We start from the raw sequence: 18122 nt of genomic DNA, 5'->3' as shown, positions 1-18122 counted from the left end.
TGCCGTGACAGCCAGTGTCGTACAAAAATCATAACCATAATCCAGTAAGCAAGCATTGTTTTCATGTGCATCCCTACACGCATCAAATTGTAGACACTTGTTCTGGTATCAGCTGTTTATATTGTCACTCAGATTCAGAAAAAAAATAATTAACATGTACTTCAACTGATACGGAGGTGAGAAACTCGGAATCTCGCATGTGAGTTAGATCTGATTGCATGTCAAATTAGTCTCATGTTTGCAGTGCCAGCCTGTGTGCTCCTTAATTTTTAAATTGCTCTAATGTAGCAAGGGGTGCTGAATTTGCGCTTATGAATAAGTTCACTGCTATTTAGTACATCAACAAGACCATTAGAACTAAACTACAAGGCACTTTATCGGAAACTTCCGCCCCGACATCCCAAATACAATTTGACATCGTCATAGCAATACTCAGGTCATGAACAGCAGAAAAAAGTTTACAAGCGACAGATCCCCAGAGGTAACTAGAAGTAAGCATGACATAATCAAATGAAATGTCTATGCTAACGTGGCCTCAGCCCCAAATGCCGGGCGAATGACGCTTCAGTACGCTAAGCAGTACAAAATGAAGCACAAGTTAAATTGAGGTCACTGTAATCAATACTCTCAGACGGTGAGAATTACAAACCTATCATTGTGTTCTTGATCGTGGAGAGCTGGATGTTACGGCTACTAAAAAAATGAGCCTCGATATCTGCGGCTTATATTAATTCTAAGACCCCTGAAACTACAGTAGAGCAAGTTGATAGATTCACTTAAGGCTCATGTTGAAAGTAACCACTTTACATAAAATAATAAGTACTTTTATTACTTTTAGCAACAGTCAATGCTCTGTAGTTGAATAACATGACAGAATAAGTTTTAAAGCTGTAATCAAAAGACAATTACTAAATGGCATATCTATAACGCATACTCTTGGATATGCAGGGGGCGGTTGGCGTGGCAACCAGTGAGTGTTTTGTAGATTAAAGTTTCTAATGTTTGTTTATATTGAAGGAGAGTTGTCAACGGTGATGGCGCCTATGTAGAACGAATACAGCTCGTGACTCCAAAACATTGTTTATGTTCACAATCTGATCAACACTAAATTGCTAACACTTATTTCACAGTCGCAACCATCTTTTACGGAAGAGATTCATTATAGCCTCTACCGACTTGTTTCTTGATTCGCTGTGTTAGTTGGGTTGGTGACGATTCAAAACTTAGCAACAATTATGCCACCTCATACATCCCCTCGTCGAGTTAGGATACCAACGATAGAATTTTTAAAAGGTATGTATTTGCTATCGAATGTCCAAATTGTGGTAATACTTACGATTCAAAAGATCGATTATATTTGGGAGCTTATGATTCTCCACCTTCTGACACAGATACTACCATCTACTTCACAGTGGACGACATTGTATTTTATAATGCGTTTCATCATGACTTCGGACCATTGCATATCGGACACTTATATCAGTTTGCTGTCATGTTGCATGAGATTTTGGGGGTACTATACTATTGGAAGTACTAAGCATGTCTCTACTAACTGTTTAAAAGGAAGAAGAAAATCAATCTAGATCTGTTGTATTTTACTCAAGAACAAACTCTAGATCTAGAGCAAACGCAGCGTGCATGCTGTGTTGTTATATGGTACGAGCATCGTTCTAGCAGTAGCTTGTTCTGACGGTTTTAGGTCCTTGTTCAGTCTTGGCCACCACACTTAGCACTTGCTCCCATTGCGCAGGCCGAGCCGCCAATGATGCCTTTTAGAGATGCCGGATATTCTGTAGCAGACTTCACACTATCTATTCAAGATGTCGTTTATGGAGTTTGGAAAGCTAAAGATCGTGAGCTGTTGGACATGAGAGAATTCAACATAGAAGAGTAAGTGTAGCATCTTTCGTCTTTGATTAATGGCTCAAAAGCATAGATACGAAAAGTTCGAAAAGGTAGAGATGGGTGACTTCAATGTCATCCCGTCTCATTTCGTTGCATTTGCGTCTCCACAATACAACGTATCAGCTGAAGGGACCCCGAGAAAACTTCCTACACCAGTGCGAAATGTGGTGGAGTTTTTTGTCGAGAACAACGTGGCCATGGTCGTGCGACTGAACTCTCCGTTATACGACAAAAGCATTTTTGAAGACAGGGGCATTCAGCATATTGACATGATTTTTGAAGACGGCACTTGCCCCGAGATGGAGACCGTTCGACGTTTTATTGGCGTGTGCATTGAAGTGATTAACAAAGGTAAAATGATTGCCGTGCACTGCAAAGCGGGTCTTGGCCGTACCGGATGTCTGATTGGAGCCTACCTAATTTACGCCTACGCATTTACCGCGAACGAAGTGATTGCATATATGCGATTTATCCGACCAGGTATGGTTGTCGGTCCTCAGCAGCACTGGCTGTATATTCACCAGCATGAGTTTAAAGAATGGCGACATACAATGGCGCTGGGTTCTCCAGTAGCAGGCTTAGCTGGACTGCGGCCGCTGGTATCACTTACGTCATTGAGGGAAAGACAATCAAGTCCACGGACCCCGGTTAGAAGTGTGCTTGGAGTTGTCGAAAATAATGCAGCTTTGCCGGCGCCGACGCCCGGTCAGCCAAGAAAGCCGGCGAGGGCAGTATCTGTCTCAGCAGATGACAGGCTTAGTCAGGTCGATCGGGAGTTGGACAACCAAATTATGATTTTCAATGACGAGAACGCGGCGCAGCAGCCGGATGCTGCAGAAGAGCTTGTGATTGGCAAAACTCGCTCAACAAGTTTATCACCCGGTCGCCGAAGTGTGAGTTATTCTGCTGTGACGACGATGACCACTACGACTACAACTACTACTATTGGTTCTGCGTCTCCAGGCAACCGGTTGAATACTGTGAAGGCTCAGAGACGTGTAACTTCTGGATCAGGTGTGGCTGAGAAAACCAGGGGTTCGCCCAGTGGTGTTCGGAAAGTTAGTAGGACCGCGAAACGGTTAGGTTGAGGCAGTGTACTGTACATAGCATTGACGTTTATTGATTGTATTTGCGTTTCTTGACAATAAATATATCGGGCTTAATTCGAATTTAGACAACCGAAAAAACTGATACCAAGCCTGCCACTGCAATGAAGCTGTTTTACGAAATAGGTTTGAGCTGGATCCATTGAATTAAATTGAATAATTCCATTGAAATAATACATAATACCATCCATATCCATCATGTCGGAAAGCCCAAAAACCATGTATTCCTTATTGAAATTTATAACCAAAACAAACATAAAAAAATCTAACATTTTAACGAATCTACACTTGAGCAACAGAAACATAGTTCTCCTCCTTCTTATCCTCAGAGGCCGCGATAGACTCAGCGCCAGAACCAAGCTCGAGCTCAGTAGCAACAACACCAGCAGCAACATTCTTGGACAAGACGTAGTCCTCACCAACCTGGTGGATACCAAGCTTCTTGTCACGGTACTCAAGGTACATTGGGATAGGAATCATAACAAGCTCAAGAACAGAGATGGCGACGGACCAAATGTAACCGGCGTAGAAACGAGGAGCATCCTCAGTCTGCCATGCAGACAAGGGAAGAACAAGGGCAAGAATACAATAGCCCATGTTGACGAATGCAAGAGCAATGGAACGGACCTCAAGATCGTAAGCCAAGGTCTCGGCAATCCAAGCAATGACAAGATTGATAGGACCGTTGCAGAAACCAAGAGCAATGAAAGCAAAGAATTTGGCACCGTTAGAGACATTCCAAACCAGAAGGATGGCATTGCAAATCAACACAAGAACAGCGGCCATGAGCATAGAATCCCATCTGTTTCCACGCCAGTCAGAGTAGAAGGCAAAGAACATTGCAGAGACAATGGAAATGGCGTAAGAAATCGTCGACAAGTTGTTGACAAGCGAAACCGAGTAGACTGGGGTAGTGCTGTCGCCGAGCCACAAAAGGTAAGGAGTAGCGGAAGCGTAAGGAGTCTGCCAGAACAAGTTTGCCAAAACAAAGAAAACCCATGTAGGCCAGGCCTTAAAAACACGCTTGAAGATATTCCAGCTTAAACCCTGCGATGGCGCAAAACCTTCATCCAAGAGACGAGTACGAGCGAGCTCCTTCTCGCGAGGAGTCAACCAACGAGACTTGCATTGATCCGGGACATTAGGAAAGAAGAAAATCCCAATGAAGGAGATAGGAATGGTAATAATGGTGCAAATGATGAACAGCCATCGCCATCCCTGAAGACCTCCCTTTCCGTCAAGAGTCAAACAAGCGTTCTGCAAGTATCCAGAAAACATAGATCCGAGAGGGTAGGTACAGTAGTAAACAGCGTTACGCTTTCCGAGCTCCTGCTTTCTGTACCACGTGTTAATAATGTGAACATTTCCAATCCAGCAAGGAGTAGAAGTAACACCAACGAAGAAACGAACAATCATAAGCGTCTTGTAGTCCTTGACGAAAGCAGTTCCTAGGGTGAACATTCCCCACATCAACTCGCAAGCAGGGATAAAGTATTCAGCAGGGACAACAGTAATAGCCATGTTACTAGGCACCTGGAAAATAATGGTTCCAACCCAGTACATAGCATTCAAGTAGGAAAGACGGTTACCGTAAAGGTTCAAATCATCGGACATACCAGACACATAAGCGTTGTCTAAATCGTTAGTAAAGGCTAATAACACCAAGAACACAGAAACATACAAATGGCATTAACATCCAAATTACAAGCCCATGTAGACAAACAGGCGAAAACAAGAATGAGGAAATCAAGCTTGTTGACAAGGACACGCTCTTCACGACTGTAACTCTTGGGATACCAGCCAATCCATTCAGCGAATGGGTTCATGTAGTAGTCGTACTTCATTTTCGATATGAACCAGCTAGATACTTGAGGCTATTGAAAGTCGGACGAGTGTGAGCTGGTGAAAAAGAAAACAAGAACTGAATGGGAGCCAAGGAGGAATATATATAGTCATTTTTCGATAGCGAGATTAACTGGTTGGTATCGCAAGGCTATCGAAATCTATCAGACCGGTCTGAGAGGAGGCAGATAGAGTTTTTGACACATAAAGACTGTATTCGGCTGGGTATCTCTGAAAAGAAGCGCAAAATCAATGAGAAGGTACTGAAACAAACTCTAACAGAAAATCAATGGTTTGGCTCGAGCGCTGGGGTACAAGACGACCGTGCATTGGTTGATCAAATGCTTTGCCTGTGCTCGTCTATGCTCGCCCATGCTTGCCGGTACCGTGAGCGATAACGAGATTTAGAGTTTCAGAGTACATTTTTAGAGCTAATCGAAGTCTTTTGAGCTGTTTTTGATAGCAGCCGGAACGATAAGCGATTAATCCCAGACTTGATTAACAGTCGCATGACTCAATAAAAAAAATTATGATGGGCCTTGTTGTGTGTGTATATGTGTATGTGTGTCCCTCTTATTATTATTTGTGTAAAATTATAATGCACTCATTATTGATTTAACCTGATTCTGATAAAGTATCCTTTTTGTTATGACTATAATTTACAGTTCATTATTCATTACTATTAATTCTCTCCACTCTTATCAACTTGAGTCTATCTATTATCATAAACTTATGTAAATGAGAGCTCATCAAGCATGTATCGCATCAATGCGGTGCTCAGTGCTGTGCACAGCTAGAGATAGATTAGCTAGATAGTCATTCAGATACGCAGCGTTTGGCCAACCGCATAAAACACTTTAAAACAGTTCAAAGCAAAAAGCACGAGCCAATAGTAATAAGATGAGGGTCTTATGATCGTCGATAGTCGCTGAACTAATATCGCTACTAACAGAATGCAAGCTTTTTTAGTTTGATACTTATTATAAACTGTTTTATAAGATAAGTCACGTTTTATTTGCATCACGATTTACATCATTCGTGAAAGCTAAGAAGTCATGAGATGACTCAACTCCGTTAGAGTCATATTGCTTGATTTACAAGGCACAGCGAAATCCCCTGATTGATTGGCAATTAATATCAAGGCATATTTGATGGCTTCTTTGGCTTTTGAAACAGGCCTCTGTTACTAAGTTCAATCTGATGCGAGGAAACTCTAGTACAACGAACTAGGCTGTACACTTGCATATCTCATACAAAAACTAGAGAGTTCATATCGGGGTTCAATTTCAACAGTTTGAAACTGTAATTAGATGTTATCGTTAGCCGTATCAAATTGTAAGCAGTAGTGGCGAGTGAGTTAGATGAACGAAAATTAAACTCTGATCATGACCGGCGGCTCGTCCACAAATATTGTGGGTCAACAACTGCCGCTACTCAAACAGAGCAATTTTTTAGGCTTATTCCACAATTACACTTTCTATACTATATAGCAAGTAGTATTACATTTTAAATGAGTTGCTCTCTCACGCTCTGACCTGATTCTAGCTGTCCCGGGTTGTGTGACTGACTGCAACATCATATAACTCATGCTCCACATGCTTCACCTAAACCCTTTTCCGCTTCAGCCATACTCATCAAAAAGTCTTCGACTTCCCCCCTGCGCATGATAATTTTCGCTGGCTATCTTATTTCTAATTGTCTCGTCTAAAGGATACTTTGCCTTCGAAAGGGCGTCCTGTCCACACCATTCCCGAAGTAGGTCCGTGTTATATTATTCTCTTATCTTTTTACGAAAGCACGACCCAACGTCGATCATAGTAAAATTTGTTGTGAGTCCAAAATCCACAAATTCGCGATATCAAACTTAAGAGTGAGTCTGGAAAAACTCATATCCGACTCGCCAATAGTGACTAGTCACGTATCAATTTGGCTCTTAGTCCAAGAACTTCTTCGTATTCTTGTGCCTTTTGACTTTACGCTTTCTGCTACGCCTCCCCAACTTTCCCTAAATGACATACAAGACACTACCGCCACTTACTAAAAAATAGTTCGCCGCACACCGCTCAATCAGAGACTTTTGAACGCCCGTCGACGCCCGTCGCCCGCCGCCCGCCGCTGAAGTTTCACATGTATTGATTGACTGATGTCAGCCGGTGCTTGGGTTTGCACTATAACCATTAATAGTTGCTTTATTCTTCACTTTCTCATTATCGATTACTTCATTTTATATTGTCATCTTTTACCCTTGAAACTTATCTGTTAATGAAATGCTATCTAACGCACCGGTCTCAGAATCATTTATCAGCGATCTGTGACGAGAATCTTATTCTGGTACTGAGACAAAAAGCGCGATCATTTTAGGCACCTGTCAAAATTCAGTTCGAGCTTATAACCTAACCGTAATTATATTTTGGGTTTAAAGTCACGAAATATCTGTTTGGAATTAAGGTTTTCTTATGCTTCTCTTTTTGTATGCAAGCTGACTTTTTTGAACGCGTGAAGTTACTCCTAACATTGCGATGCCACTTTCTATAACGCGTTACAATGCTAAAAAAGAACAGCCGAACAAGTTGATTACGTTCATCACAGCATTGCCAGACTCTCCGCCGCAGAGTCTGGAGATGCTGAACTGCGTGGCAGCAATCGTGTACCCAATCATGAAAGCACATTCCCTCAGTGTCACGAGTCTCGAAGAGTATCATTATAATAGATCATTTTGGGGAATAAACTATAGTGCTGGCGAAAACATAAAACTAGTTTTGCGTGGCCCGGACGGCCGTTATCTTGGGTTTCGTCAAGTTTTGAGTGTCATGATTCATGAAATATCCCATAACAAGCAAATGAATCATTCAAAGGCTTTTTGGGATGTAAGAAACGGATTCATGAAGGAAATGCAAGCGCTGCATGCACGCGGATACACCGGAGAAGGACTCTACTCTCGTGGGTTTGAGTTGGCTACGAGTCAAATTGTCGAGTCAATTCCGATCAATGAAAAAGACATGCCTGAAGAACTCTGTGGTGGAACGTACAGGCGTAGACGGCGTACGCGCATGGTGAGACGCCGGAAACGGAAATTCGAGGGTGAGGGCACTAAAGCAGGTCTTGATCTTGAAAAGCGTAAGGCACTTGAAGGCAAAGTCAACAAACGCGCGCCTCGGGTTGCGAACAGTGATCGCGGTCGTGAATTACGAATGCGTGCTGCTCTGGCTCGACTTCAATCAGATTCTAATCAAGCCGAAGAAGAGGAGGTCGAAGAAGAGTACTTCGATGACCAACGCATGGATGATGTTACCAATATCGAGGAAAAGAAATGGCTGAAAGATGAAATGGATGGTTTTATGGGCGGTATTATCAAGAAGGAGTCGTCTCAAGTCGTGATTGACTTAACCAGCGACAATGACTAAATATAAAGGGTTATGTGTAGCAGCTACTGCGGCTGATTACCGTGGGTTTTGTGTTTTTGCACATATCAAATTGTGGGGCTCAATTTCAGGGGTAACGGAATTGCCATTTTAGGCACTGAGGCATCTCGGAGAGAGCCCCGAAATGGCGGACGCGAGTGCGGACAGTGAACAATATTTAGATTTGCTCTCGGCCTGTTTCCATGTTTTTGTTTATTACCTGCATCCACTACAAGCATGACAGTCTCATTAAACGGAAACTCTTCGGGCAAATTTCGCGTCGTTATTGGCAGTGATGACGCTGGTGATGCATACCGTGTCGCACTCAGGGCTGATCTGTTGAAAAACCCTCTCGTCAAGGAAGTCATTGAAGTTGACAACGCGTCCAAGTCTTACGGTAGTGTTGCCATTGAAGCTGCTGAGCTAATTCGTGCTGGCAGTGCTGACCGGGGTATTTTGATCTGCGGTACCGGTCTTGGTGTTGCAATTGGAGCAAACAAGGTTCCGGGCATTCGTGCGGTGACTGCACACGATTCGTTTTCGGTCGAGCGATCAATCTTGAGCAACAATTGTCACATCTTGTGTATGGGACAGCGGGTTATTGGTGTTGAACTTATGCGCAGGCTCGCAATGGAATGGCTGACTTATACTTTTGACCCGACTTCTGCCTCGGCAGAGAAAGTCAAGCTTATTGAGAGCTACGAGAAGACTGGTGCTATAGCGGAGTATTAATTGTATTGCATAAGAATAAATAAAGGTGTTTTTTTATTCCTTCTGTAGCTTTGATCTATTATTCACATCTGCGTTTATTAAGGCGATTTGTTGTAGTGGTAAAACAGGTACTCGATTTATCATGATGATCAATGCAGTACACTATTCAAGCCGCAGAGTGCCGCATAAAGTGCGTTCATTAGATGATACAAGTGAACTCCAATTGGCCTCTTATTATTTTATTTAACAAACATATACAAAAACTGAGTCTCTATTCTGTAGCATCAAGTAATCCCTGCACCATCTCATACACAGCCCATGCACCTGGATCAGGAGGAATATCTCCCTCGGCTGTCGTGACGTACGTAGCGCGTCCGAAACGTGGCTTCATCCCCCGCGTACCATCTGCGGCTTTCTTCGCAGCCGCGACGGCAGCCCCGAGGGTTTTTTCCGAGTTCAAAGTTTCGCAGAAGGGAATTAGGACGTCCATGCATGTTCGGTCGCCAACCCGAGCACCGGTGTGTGATTTGAGACTGTCAAGCGCTTCTTTGGCACATTCACCCCACACTGCCACGGTCAACTCGACCTTGCTTGCTGCACGCTTGGTCACGCTGGTCACCAGAGCCGCCAGCAAGATACCAAAAATTGCTCCAAGAGTGCCTCCCATGTCATCGACTGCGCCCATGATACCATTTAGAGCAGTTAGCAACGAACCAGAATCAAGCCTGTCCAAGACCTTGAGAATGTCGAGCGAGACAGCCTTCACACCGTCACCACAGTCACCGTCGCCCATGATCATATCCCATCGGGTCAGATCAGGCTCGGCGGCAACAGCACGGTTGCACGCGGTACGGATGATCTTATCCAGATATACAGAGTCAACTTCAAAATCAGCTGTTGCCACGCCATTAGTGGTTGTCTTGACAACAGATCCGACCTCGACTGGTTTTGCTGACCGGTACGGATGAGGCCACGAAGGTGCAGTGGTAGGCGCATCAAGATACTCCAAGGCAGTGGCCGTAGGAATTCCTGTCTCCTTACCAACATTAGTTAAATTGCAAAGGGAGATAGAGAAGCCGGGTCCATTCAGTGATGACTCAAATGAGCCTGAAAACACTCTCGAAGGTTTGATGTTCCATTTTTCTACTCTTTGTTAATTGTATTCTGCATCTCTTGGCTGTTTATAAACATACCTAATTGAACAAGAGCTTGAAAGGTAAGTGCTCCAGTCTCAAGAGCTGAAAGACCGCCAAAGTTGTTGATGAGCATGGCCACCTCATCGCCGTCATTGAACGAAACATACGCTCGGTCCTCATCATTCGGATCAACAAGATATGCAATCATTTCAGCTAAAAGATCTTGCGCAGAAGGCAGAGGAGACAGCTTGCGAAGTCCAGGCTCGTTGTGAATACCCATACCAAGAATACAGACATCCTCTGATAAAGTTTCGTGATTTTGGCGGCCAGGAACATGACAATGATCCAGTGATGAGCCAATAGTAACCAGATTGGTATTGACAGCGGCACCAAGTGTGTACAAATCTCCAAAAGACATGCCAGTGATAGCGGCTCCACCTAAAACCTTCAAAACTAAGCCATATTAACATTGTTCAACCACTCAACAGTATAAAGCATACTTATAACATTTCCTGCAAGTCCTCGTCGACCGACCATGCCAGTACGCTTGCGACCCAGTGCAACATCATCTGTGCAAGGCAAAACTGCAAATGGGATCCCAACAGAGGCGTATTTTGCTTTTGCTTTCTCGCATGCCAAACCAAAGTGCAATTTATCACCAGTATAATTCGTAATAATAAGCAAGACTCCTTTAGCCGATGGTGCGGAATCAATTGCTTTTAGAATCTGCTTTGCACTTGGACTTCCAAAGATAGGACCATTAGCGACAGCAGCAAGCAACCCACTTCCTACCAGTCCAGACCAAGCAGGTTCATGACCACTACCACCACCAGAAATCAGTGAAACAGTATTTGGGTCATGGGCAGCATCATAAATTACTCTATCTTCAGGAATTAAAGTCAGAGAAGGGTTAGCAGCTACCAGGGCCTGTAGGTGTTGAATGACCAGGCTTGGAGCGTCGGCGAAGAAGTGTTTTGTTGACATTGTCCAACTACAGAGACAGGCAGATACTTAGCAATGAGAGCAGCCATGACGCTTAAATAACTTGTTCATGCGCGAACGTCTCCGCATTCAAATGGCCAATCTTTAGCGGTTTGCGTCGGTCTCAACCCCGGATCCCCTTTCACGTGACTTATTATTCGGAACTGCTTCTTTGGGAATAGCGTGCACTGCTATTTAGTACCAAACCCTTGTTAATAAGCCGCATAGTACAAACCCCACTTACTTACATTGTACTCCCAACTCTGGCAAATTTTCTCGGTTGACGCTTAGTCTTCAATCATAAGATCATCAAATGGTTTCGATATCAAGTACTCTATCGTCTGTAAGGCATCTGGCGACGCTGCCGATAACCCCGAGTGATCCGCGCCAATCGGCACAGCCGTCACCTTTAAAACGAAAACGCGATACCTCCTCGTACGATACTGTCACGAGCCAATCTCCAGAGTCCGGGGATGAATATTCAAAACCATACAAACGAAAAGCGACTGGTCTAATGTCCAGTGGCAAACGGACTAGTGAAAATGTGTTGGCTAGTAGTGATGATGACGATCTTGCTGATGACGATACCAATGATAGCGATCTAAAAAAGGCTGAGCAAAATGGTGGCCTTGCCAGACAGATCCATCGTGCGTTGGTTCAAAACGCGATCAAAGAAATGGAAAACGTGCGTACATTTGTACTTTTTGCTTGTCTGTCCTTCAATGGCTAATAATGTCAGGGAAACACCGTTCCACTAGATGAGCTTACGAGCCAGCTTACCGTGCCTTTTCTCAGCCTCGAAGGTCTATCTGTCAGTCAGCTATATCAAATTCTGTTCGCGCTCAAATCACACATAGACCAGCTGTCTTCTAACAACTGTGTTTCACTCATCCGCACTGTTATCAATTTACCTGGAATGGACACCGATCCACAAACGCTACCATCAATACAGCAAAAGTCATTCATGACACTCACGCGATTGCATTCTCAGTTTTTAGGCGTTTTAATTTCAAGTATGCCAAAATGGTATTCTGAGGTTGTCGGACGTATTGTGTCATCGTTTTCTACAGCTTGCAACTGGTCAGCCGAGCGATGGCATTTGTTGCTTCCATACATAGTGGAGCTTGTTCCAACCGCGACTTCAGTTTTACAATCAGCAATTGTCAGATTGTTTCCTTACAAGTATGAAGCTCTGCCTTTGCTTATGCGTTATGTCGCAAACATTCTTAGAGTCGCAGATTACGTTCCTGATCTACGCGGTGCAATTTGGGGTGTTGTCATAGAGCGTGTAGTTGAAGTTGATGTTGATATCGAGAACAAATTAGATGAGCTAGATGAGCTAGATGAGCTAGATGACGACGACACTGAAGGATTAAATATTTGGGATAAGGCTGCTACTGCAGCCACTACTGTGACCGAACCAGAGTACGGAGAGGATGAGCAGGTTTTCATGGGTCAACTTGCGTCCTCCCAGATTTCCGGTCCAACAGAGCTGAAAGTCATGTCGGTAAAGTTAGACTCTATAGTCTCGTACTTACTGTCTCAACTTGAGCCGATGTTCAAAGCTAGCAACATAACGAATGAAGCACTTTCACTGTTTTCGACACTGTTATCTCACTTTACAAAATATGTGCTTCCGACTCATCGTACGCATGCTATTCAGTACTTGTTTTTTTCAGTCTCACAATCGGCTCCTGAATTCACAGACGCGTATCTAGCGTTGTTGTTAGAAACAGCCCTAGCTCCCGCAGAACCGATTCCCAGACGCCAAATGGCCATGCAATATCTTGCATCATATGTTGCTCGAGCACGATCAGTGACTGAATCTCATTTACGCTCGGTCATCACCATCCTCGGTGGCTGGATTTCTCGGTATATCGACGAAAGAGAACAGGAAGTACCATCAGGTGAGTCAACGCCGGTTCGAAATGGAGCTCGTGCTGCGGCCGGGTTTGCCCGATTTTCAATGTTTTACTCCGTCGTGCAAGGATACTTTTACATTTTTTGCTTTCGGCACACGGCATTACGAATTGACGGAGATGATGACCGGTCGTGGGCCAGGGATGTCCCGCAGCTGCTTCAAAGAGTTGTCAACACGCGATTTAATCCACTTAAGTGGTGCAACGCCGACGTTGTTTCCATGTTCGCCAAAGTGGCTCAGCGCGAAGGTGCAGCGTATTGTTTTTCGGTCATGAGGAAAAACAAGTATAGTACACGTTTGAGTTCGCCGACAGAGAAATCAACCAGACCAATCACAGCATTGAGAGTTGATATCGATGGGATGTTTAGTCGTGTGGAGATGAAGCCGCTAGAAGGTTATTTTCCGTTTGACCCTCTATTATTGAAGCAGCTACGACAACACGTCAGTCCGGATTATGTTAGTTGGGTTGAGGCTTCTGGTGGACAGACATTTTCGTCAGACGAAGAAGACATTAGTGACACCAGCGGCGATGGTAGTGCGAGTGACAGTGATGAGGAGAGCGATGAAGAGGACGATGGGGATGATAAGGATGACGAAGAGTAGAAAAGCCGCTGGGTTTTTGTTCACCGGTCGCGGTTGCATCATAGACGTGCGCGCCTGCTGGAGTTTTATTGTTTTGCATTTCCGCATTAAAAGTTATTATTGGGGTGTTAACTTGTGTACATTTCGGGTTTTGGATATAAATTACTTTAAAAATACACTATTGTATACTATAGACGCTGATATCGTTTCACATTTAAACTATTGTACAATGTCACTCTGCTTAGTCAGAGGAGCATTTGACTGTAATTTTCCTTCCTGAGCAGCAGTAATTAATGAGTTGGTTGAAATTTCTGTAGTAGAGTTTGCCGAGCTGGTCGGTGGCTGCTGTGATGGCGGAGCAGAATCTGATTGTGTGGGTACAGGAGGAGGAGCAGGCGCCGGTGGAACTTTTGGTTTTGGTTTCGGGCCTGGTTTGCCTCGTTTCTTGATTGGCAGTGGCGCCATGTAGTAATCCGCGTCGTCGTCGACTTCTTCCTGTTTTGGCAGCGGTTTCTGCAGTACGACAGGCTGCGGCACCGGCGGTTTGTCGCCGACGTATGCGCTTTTCGGCGGCGGCGGGAACCTGACCGTCTCTGTCTGGGCGGGTCCGTTCTGCCGTGGTTTCGGTTGCACTAGTGGGCTGGCCAGCGTTATGTTTCCTACTATGCTTCTAAAGATCTCTTCTGCTGCGCGCAAACCGGACAGGTACGCGCCGTGCACTGTGGCAGGATGGGTGCGCGACGTTGCCTCGCCTGCGAAAAACAGATTGGAGTCATATTCTGGTTTCGCAAGTGCGTCGTAGTCTGCTCCTGTGGCGTTTGGACCGACGTAAGAGTAGGAGCCTTGGCTGAACGGGTCCATGTGCCATTTCGTGATAATGGTCTCGACCGGATGAGGGATCTGCTTGGTCGGGTATATTCGGGATAAGACAAACGTGGCGTCTTGAACAAGTGCATCGTCACGATACCTTGACGTGTCAAATGCCGCGTTTCCAGCCATCAGTGCAACTAATCTGTTAGCAAGGTTTTGAATCTACACAACAGACGTCTTACCAAGACATGGTTTGCCAACAACTTTGGTGCAATTCCAAAACATATAGAAACGGCCTCTTGTATCCTGGTAACTTTCCTGTTTCAAAGGATCGTCTGTGTTGCTATTCTGTGCAATCCCAATGATGTCTCGATCCATATCGAAAAAGCACGTATCGTATACGAGCAGAACTTTGTTCAAAACTCCAAACCCCAAGTTGCTTATGCTTTGCACCTTCTCAGCCGGTAAGTCGGGCCGAAACTTAATGTTCCCAGACTTTAGCACACCGAGCGGCACGGTACACACCACCCGGTCTGCGAGAATCAGCTCGCCGGTCGAGAGAGTGATTGTAAACTTCTTCTGGCTCTCGTCCTTGGAGGCGTTGTATGTGATATCCCTGACCGCGCTCTGAAACCTGACGTCAAGACTGGTCGGGTAAAGATACAGCGCTCTTGCAACCTGCATGTACCCGCCATTCTCGACCATCGTGTGCTTGCCGCTAAACTCGTTTCCATCATCCTGGTCCCAAGATCCGAGACTGAGATTACGCACTGATGTTGCGTTCGCGTACTCAAGGTTTGCGTAATGCCAATTCAATAGCCGCAAGTCCTGCACAGTAAGATCGGTAAGCTTACGGACGACGTTGAGCTGCTCGTCCAACGTCGCGCCAAGCGTAGGCGCCTCTGACGGTACTGGTTTCGCCAGTGACTCCGTCTCTGGACTCGACCGTGACACAGCATATCCAAGTTCCTCTAATTTGGCACCTAAACTGATCTTCACGGCCTTGCTCGGGTTCTGTCGCCCAAACGTTTGCGGCGACACATCACTGCCTGCTATCGGCGGCAAATGCACGCTGTTCGCTTCCATCCGCGCAATAGTTCTACCACCATCGCCTGTCGGGTCCTTACCAATAACAATCAATGACTCGTCGCCTTCGACCACATGAGGTGCAACACCGGGAGTCCTGTAAACCGACACCCGATCAAGCATATCATTAAACAAGCCTTCAGCTCTCCGATCCAATGCCGGGGTTACTGGTCCACCGACCACCGCGTCGCATAACGGTCCCGCATCCTGTAGTTCGTGGCACTGGAGTCCCAATTGCTTGCGAACAATAACAGACATTGGGTTTCCATTTCCAAAGCCAGTTATGATCTGCCCGCCAAGATCAACCTTGCGCTGTTTTCCATCGGTCTTGGTCAACGACGCACTGTACACACGACCGCCGATCCGCCGCCGACCTTCAATGACAGCAATCTCGGGCGTAGCGTCATATCCAGAAAAGAAGTCATCGTATTGCTTGAAGAGACCGTCAAGCTGCCGAGCACACCCAAGACCAGATATTCCAGCACCAATAACCACTATCCTAAGTCGTGGCCGTCGCACTTCTGACAACGTCAACGTGTACGGAAAATTATTTCTACTCCGTGGCACGTCAATCACACCAAAATTAATGTACCCATTCCTGACCAAAAATTCGAAAGCCGCTTCTGCAAGACCAAAAAACCGAGCGTCTCGAGCACACCCTGCCGCTTCTGGACGCGTCACACTTACATGGTGATTCATTCGCCAAAGTCGTAACACACCGTTTCTGATATTTATGTAGCTAGTCACGTGAAGATGGTTGATATCGTGTTTCAGTAGAGCGTACTCAAGTGGATGCAATGCAAACGGTGGTAGTCTGGACGCAATGGCAGCTTCAATGCCCTCTTTTGCATAATTTTCTGGCGCCATATCTCCCGGGATCGATGACCTAGCGTAGTAGTCAAGACGATTGTAAGGAACAGCTGTAACAGTCTCAGTCATATCGCCCAAAGAAGCAATGTATTCGCTTCTGGTCATAGGTGGATCAATATAGTCACTTTCGGCGAGCATTGTTGCCAAAAGTGTATCACGATTCTGCCCAGTCAGAACCGGTAGTTTTACATCCGAATAAGTTTTTGCGCTATCAGATGTAACTGCTAGACGTTGCGTCTGCTGTGGTTGCCCATTGGAAGAGTACCCCATCCGAGCAGTCGCAGCACCAATATTAGGTGACGGTGTGGGTGCATCCGAAATAGTACGAGGCCGTTTCCACTGAGCTTGTCCTATTTGAGGCGAAGAATCATATCCAGCACTTGAGGTTGAGGAGTTTGATCGCTTAATCTGCACCTGAGCTACACTTGATGCCTGTGTGCTGTTAATCGGTTGGGCAAAACCAGTCTGCGAACGACTACGTCCCATTTGAGCAATATTTGATCGTGCCATTGAACCGTTCAAAAGCGAGTTCGTTTGCTCTTGATCAAGTAAATTTGGCTGTTGTTGATTCCGGTTTTGATACATTGTCAAGTTTAGCGCATGATTAGATTGCCCACCTGAGGCTGGCGATTGATTTTGCTGTCGGCTGTACGGTTGTCCATATTGCTGTTGCTGAAAATATGCCGGTCTCTGTTGACTCTGATTTTGGTTTAAACTATACGCTGGAGTCAGCGTATCTGGCTGAGAATCTACTTGTGTTGGCGGATATAAAGTTTGAGATTGCTGTCGCGATAGTTGTGGCTGGCCGTATTGACTATGATATATATTGTTTTGATATTGTAATAACGGCTGGGGATACGCACTGCTACTGGAGTTGCTGCCGCTACTGTGATACTGATATGGTAAAGTAATTTGCTGACCAGGCTGCAAAGACTGTTGTTGCTGGTTCAAAACGTCGTTACTGACCTGTGCTGAATCCCAGGTACTGCTTGAATCGTGCTCTGACTCTAAGAACTGTGCCCAGATGTGATCTGAAGTGTCAGGCAGCTTTGAAGCCTGATTCCCGTAAGAGCTAGCATTAGGCAACTCATCATGAGTGCCTGCATCCAGCCTAAGAGCAACACCGGCCAATACATCTATCTGATGGTTCTGCTGCTGAGATCGTTCATTTCCTTGTTGTGAACTGCCGGTTTGTTGCGCGTTTTGAATACCCGGCTGATATCCGTTTTCACCAAAATAGTCTTGTTCATAATATGCACTGTAGTTGGAATACGGCATCTGTTGTGGCCCTTGTTGGGGTGCTTTCGAGATGTCAATGTTGGCGCCTCCATTGTAACGAGGTTGATATAATTCAGTGGAAGGTCCTGTAGTACTGGGCCCACCACTATAAGTTCGCCCATTCTGTGCCATCACGTTTCACTCTGAATCAACCCTAAAAAACCGAACCCAGTTAGCTCAATTGTTCATGGCGCGTCAACTGCCTTATCTGCTATCGACAAAGTACCAGTTATTTCTATTGTTATTTAAGTTCTCACCTTTTATACAACACCTATAGCTACGTTAACAACATAATATCTAAGTTAATGCAGCAGATCAAAAGGGTAATAGAGCTAGGCACCCAGAATTTGCTTCCAGAGCTGGAAAATTTCAGTATCTGATTTTAGAGGTGGAGGCTTTTGAACGACGATACAGTAGAAATTGGTTCCGGTGGTTAGGGCTAACCTTAAAGGTGATATGAAACTTTCCACTTTAGTATCCAGATACTAGGGTT

At 45.1% G+C, this 18122-nt stretch overlaps 8 protein-coding genes across 8 annotated transcripts; 4 read left to right on the top strand and 4 right to left on the bottom strand.

The window, feature by feature from the left end:
• The first annotated feature begins 1036 nt into the window (after positions 1-1036).
• On the top strand, positions 1037-3138 carry V1512DRAFT_230945 (dual specificity protein phosphatase). The gene is made up of 5 exons (XM_066913969.1): positions 1037-1293; positions 1347-1513; positions 1564-1656; positions 1700-1890; positions 1937-3138. Exons 1-5 carry the CDS (start codon positions 1236-1238, stop codon positions 2991-2993), a joined length of 1566 nt encoding a protein of 521 aa, XP_066769126.1. The 5' UTR covers positions 1037-1235; the 3' UTR covers positions 2994-3138.
• V1512DRAFT_288285 (major facilitator superfamily domain-containing protein) lies at positions 3111-4937 on the bottom strand. Its single transcript, XM_066918139.1, has 2 exons — positions 4693-4937; positions 3111-4645 (listed from the first exon to the last, which is right to left on the bottom strand). Exons 1-2 carry the CDS (start codon positions 4853-4855, stop codon positions 3294-3296), a joined length of 1515 nt encoding a protein of 504 aa, XP_066769125.1. The 5' UTR covers positions 4856-4937; the 3' UTR covers positions 3111-3293.
• A 518-nt stretch (positions 4938-5455) lies between these two features.
• On the bottom strand, positions 5456-6123 carry V1512DRAFT_268447 (uncharacterized protein). Its single transcript, XM_066917485.1, has 2 exons — positions 5698-6123; positions 5456-5646 (listed from the first exon to the last, which is right to left on the bottom strand). Exons 1-2 carry the CDS (start codon positions 5872-5874, stop codon positions 5584-5586), a joined length of 240 nt encoding a protein of 79 aa, XP_066769124.1. The 5' UTR covers positions 5875-6123; the 3' UTR covers positions 5456-5583.
• Positions 6124-7372: 1249 nt separating this feature from the next.
• V1512DRAFT_213384 (WLM domain-containing protein) lies at positions 7373-8257 on the top strand (the record flags this gene model as incomplete). The annotated part of the gene is made up of 1 exon (XM_066913594.1): positions 7373-8257. The coding sequence occupies one exon, from the start codon at positions 7373-7375 to the stop codon at positions 8255-8257; it is 885 nt and encodes a 294-aa protein (XP_066769123.1).
• A 117-nt stretch (positions 8258-8374) lies between these two features.
• Positions 8375-9033, top strand: V1512DRAFT_113954 (uncharacterized protein). Its single transcript, XM_066912904.1, has one exon. It carries the CDS (start codon positions 8492-8494, stop codon positions 8984-8986), a length of 495 nt encoding a protein of 164 aa, XP_066769122.1. The 5' UTR covers positions 8375-8491; the 3' UTR covers positions 8987-9033.
• Positions 9034-9136: 103 nt separating this feature from the next.
• V1512DRAFT_113931 (Dak1 domain-containing protein) lies at positions 9137-11211 on the bottom strand. The gene is made up of 3 exons (XM_066912903.1): positions 10602-11211; positions 10159-10554; positions 9137-10108 (listed from the first exon to the last, which is right to left on the bottom strand). Exons 1-3 carry the CDS (start codon positions 11083-11085, stop codon positions 9237-9239), a joined length of 1752 nt encoding a protein of 583 aa, XP_066769121.1. The 5' UTR covers positions 11086-11211; the 3' UTR covers positions 9137-9236.
• Positions 11212-11596: 385 nt separating this feature from the next.
• V1512DRAFT_213371 (RNA polymerase I-specific transcription initiation factor RRN3) lies at positions 11597-13606 on the top strand (the record flags this gene model as incomplete). The annotated part of the gene is made up of 2 exons (XM_066913593.1): positions 11597-11767; positions 11822-13606. 2 exons carry the CDS (start codon positions 11597-11599, stop codon positions 13604-13606), a joined length of 1956 nt encoding a protein of 651 aa, XP_066769120.1.
• A 106-nt stretch (positions 13607-13712) lies between these two features.
• On the bottom strand, positions 13713-18016 carry V1512DRAFT_230926 (flavin-containing amine oxidoreductase-domain containing protein). The gene is made up of 3 exons (XM_066913968.1): positions 17887-18016; positions 14638-17783; positions 13713-14592 (listed from the first exon to the last, which is right to left on the bottom strand). Exons 2-3 carry the CDS (start codon positions 17759-17761, stop codon positions 13805-13807), a joined length of 3912 nt encoding a protein of 1303 aa, XP_066769119.1. The 5' UTR covers positions 17762-17783; positions 17887-18016; the 3' UTR covers positions 13713-13804.
• Between the last annotated feature and the right edge of the window lie 106 nt (positions 18017-18122).

This window comes from Lipomyces arxii (assembly GCF_038497795.1).
Source record: "Lipomyces arxii strain Phaff 12-163 unplaced genomic scaffold V1512scaffold_36, whole genome shotgun sequence".
Lineage (NCBI taxonomy): Eukaryota > Fungi > Ascomycota > Lipomycetes > Lipomycetales > Lipomycetaceae > Lipomyces > Lipomyces arxii.
This window is presented reverse-complemented; position numbering and strand designations above follow the sequence as displayed.

Coding starts and splice junctions, on each gene's coding strand:
- V1512DRAFT_230945 (XM_066913969.1), top strand. CDS start 1,236: ATGCCACCTCATACATCCCCTCGTCGAGTTAGGATACCAACGATAGAA. Junction 1,294..1,346: donor AACGATAGAATTTTTAAAAG/GTATGTATTTGC, acceptor ACGATTCAAAAG/ATCGATTATATTTGGGAGCT. Junction 1,891..1,936: donor AGAGAATTCAACATAGAAGA/GTAAGTGTAGCA, acceptor TCAAAAGCATAG/ATACGAAAAGTTCGAAAAGG.
- V1512DRAFT_288285 (XM_066918139.1), bottom strand. CDS start 4,855: ATGAAGTACGACTACTACATGAACCCATTCGCTGAATGGATTGGCTGG. Junction 4,646..4,692: donor TTTGGATGTTAATGCCATTT/GTATGTTTCTGT, acceptor CTAACGATTTAG/ACAACGCTTATGTGTCTGGT.
- V1512DRAFT_268447 (XM_066917485.1), bottom strand. CDS start 5,874: ATGCAAATAAAACGTGACTTATCTTATAAAACAGTTTATAATAAGTAT. Junction 5,647..5,697: donor GTTTTAAAGTGTTTTATGCG/GTTGGCCAAACG, acceptor ATCTATCTCTAG/CTGTGCACAGCACTGAGCAC.
- V1512DRAFT_113954 (XM_066912904.1), top strand. CDS start 8,492: ATGACAGTCTCATTAAACGGAAACTCTTCGGGCAAATTTCGCGTCGTT.
- V1512DRAFT_113931 (XM_066912903.1), bottom strand. CDS start 11,085: ATGTCAACAAAACACTTCTTCGCCGACGCTCCAAGCCTGGTCATTCAA. Junction 10,555..10,601: donor ACTTGCAGGAAATGTTATAA/GTATGCTTTATA, acceptor AATATGGCTTAG/TTTTGAAGGTTTTAGGTGGA. Junction 10,109..10,158: donor TCAAGCTCTTGTTCAATTAG/GTATGTTTATAA, acceptor AACAAAGAGTAG/AAAAATGGAACATCAAACCT.
- V1512DRAFT_230926 (XM_066913968.1), bottom strand. CDS start 17,761: ATGGCACAGAATGGGCGAACTTATAGTGGTGGGCCCAGTACTACAGGA. Junction 14,593..14,637: donor TGTTGGCAAACCATGTCTTG/GTAAGACGTCTG, acceptor CTAACAGATTAG/TTGCACTGATGGCTGGAAAC.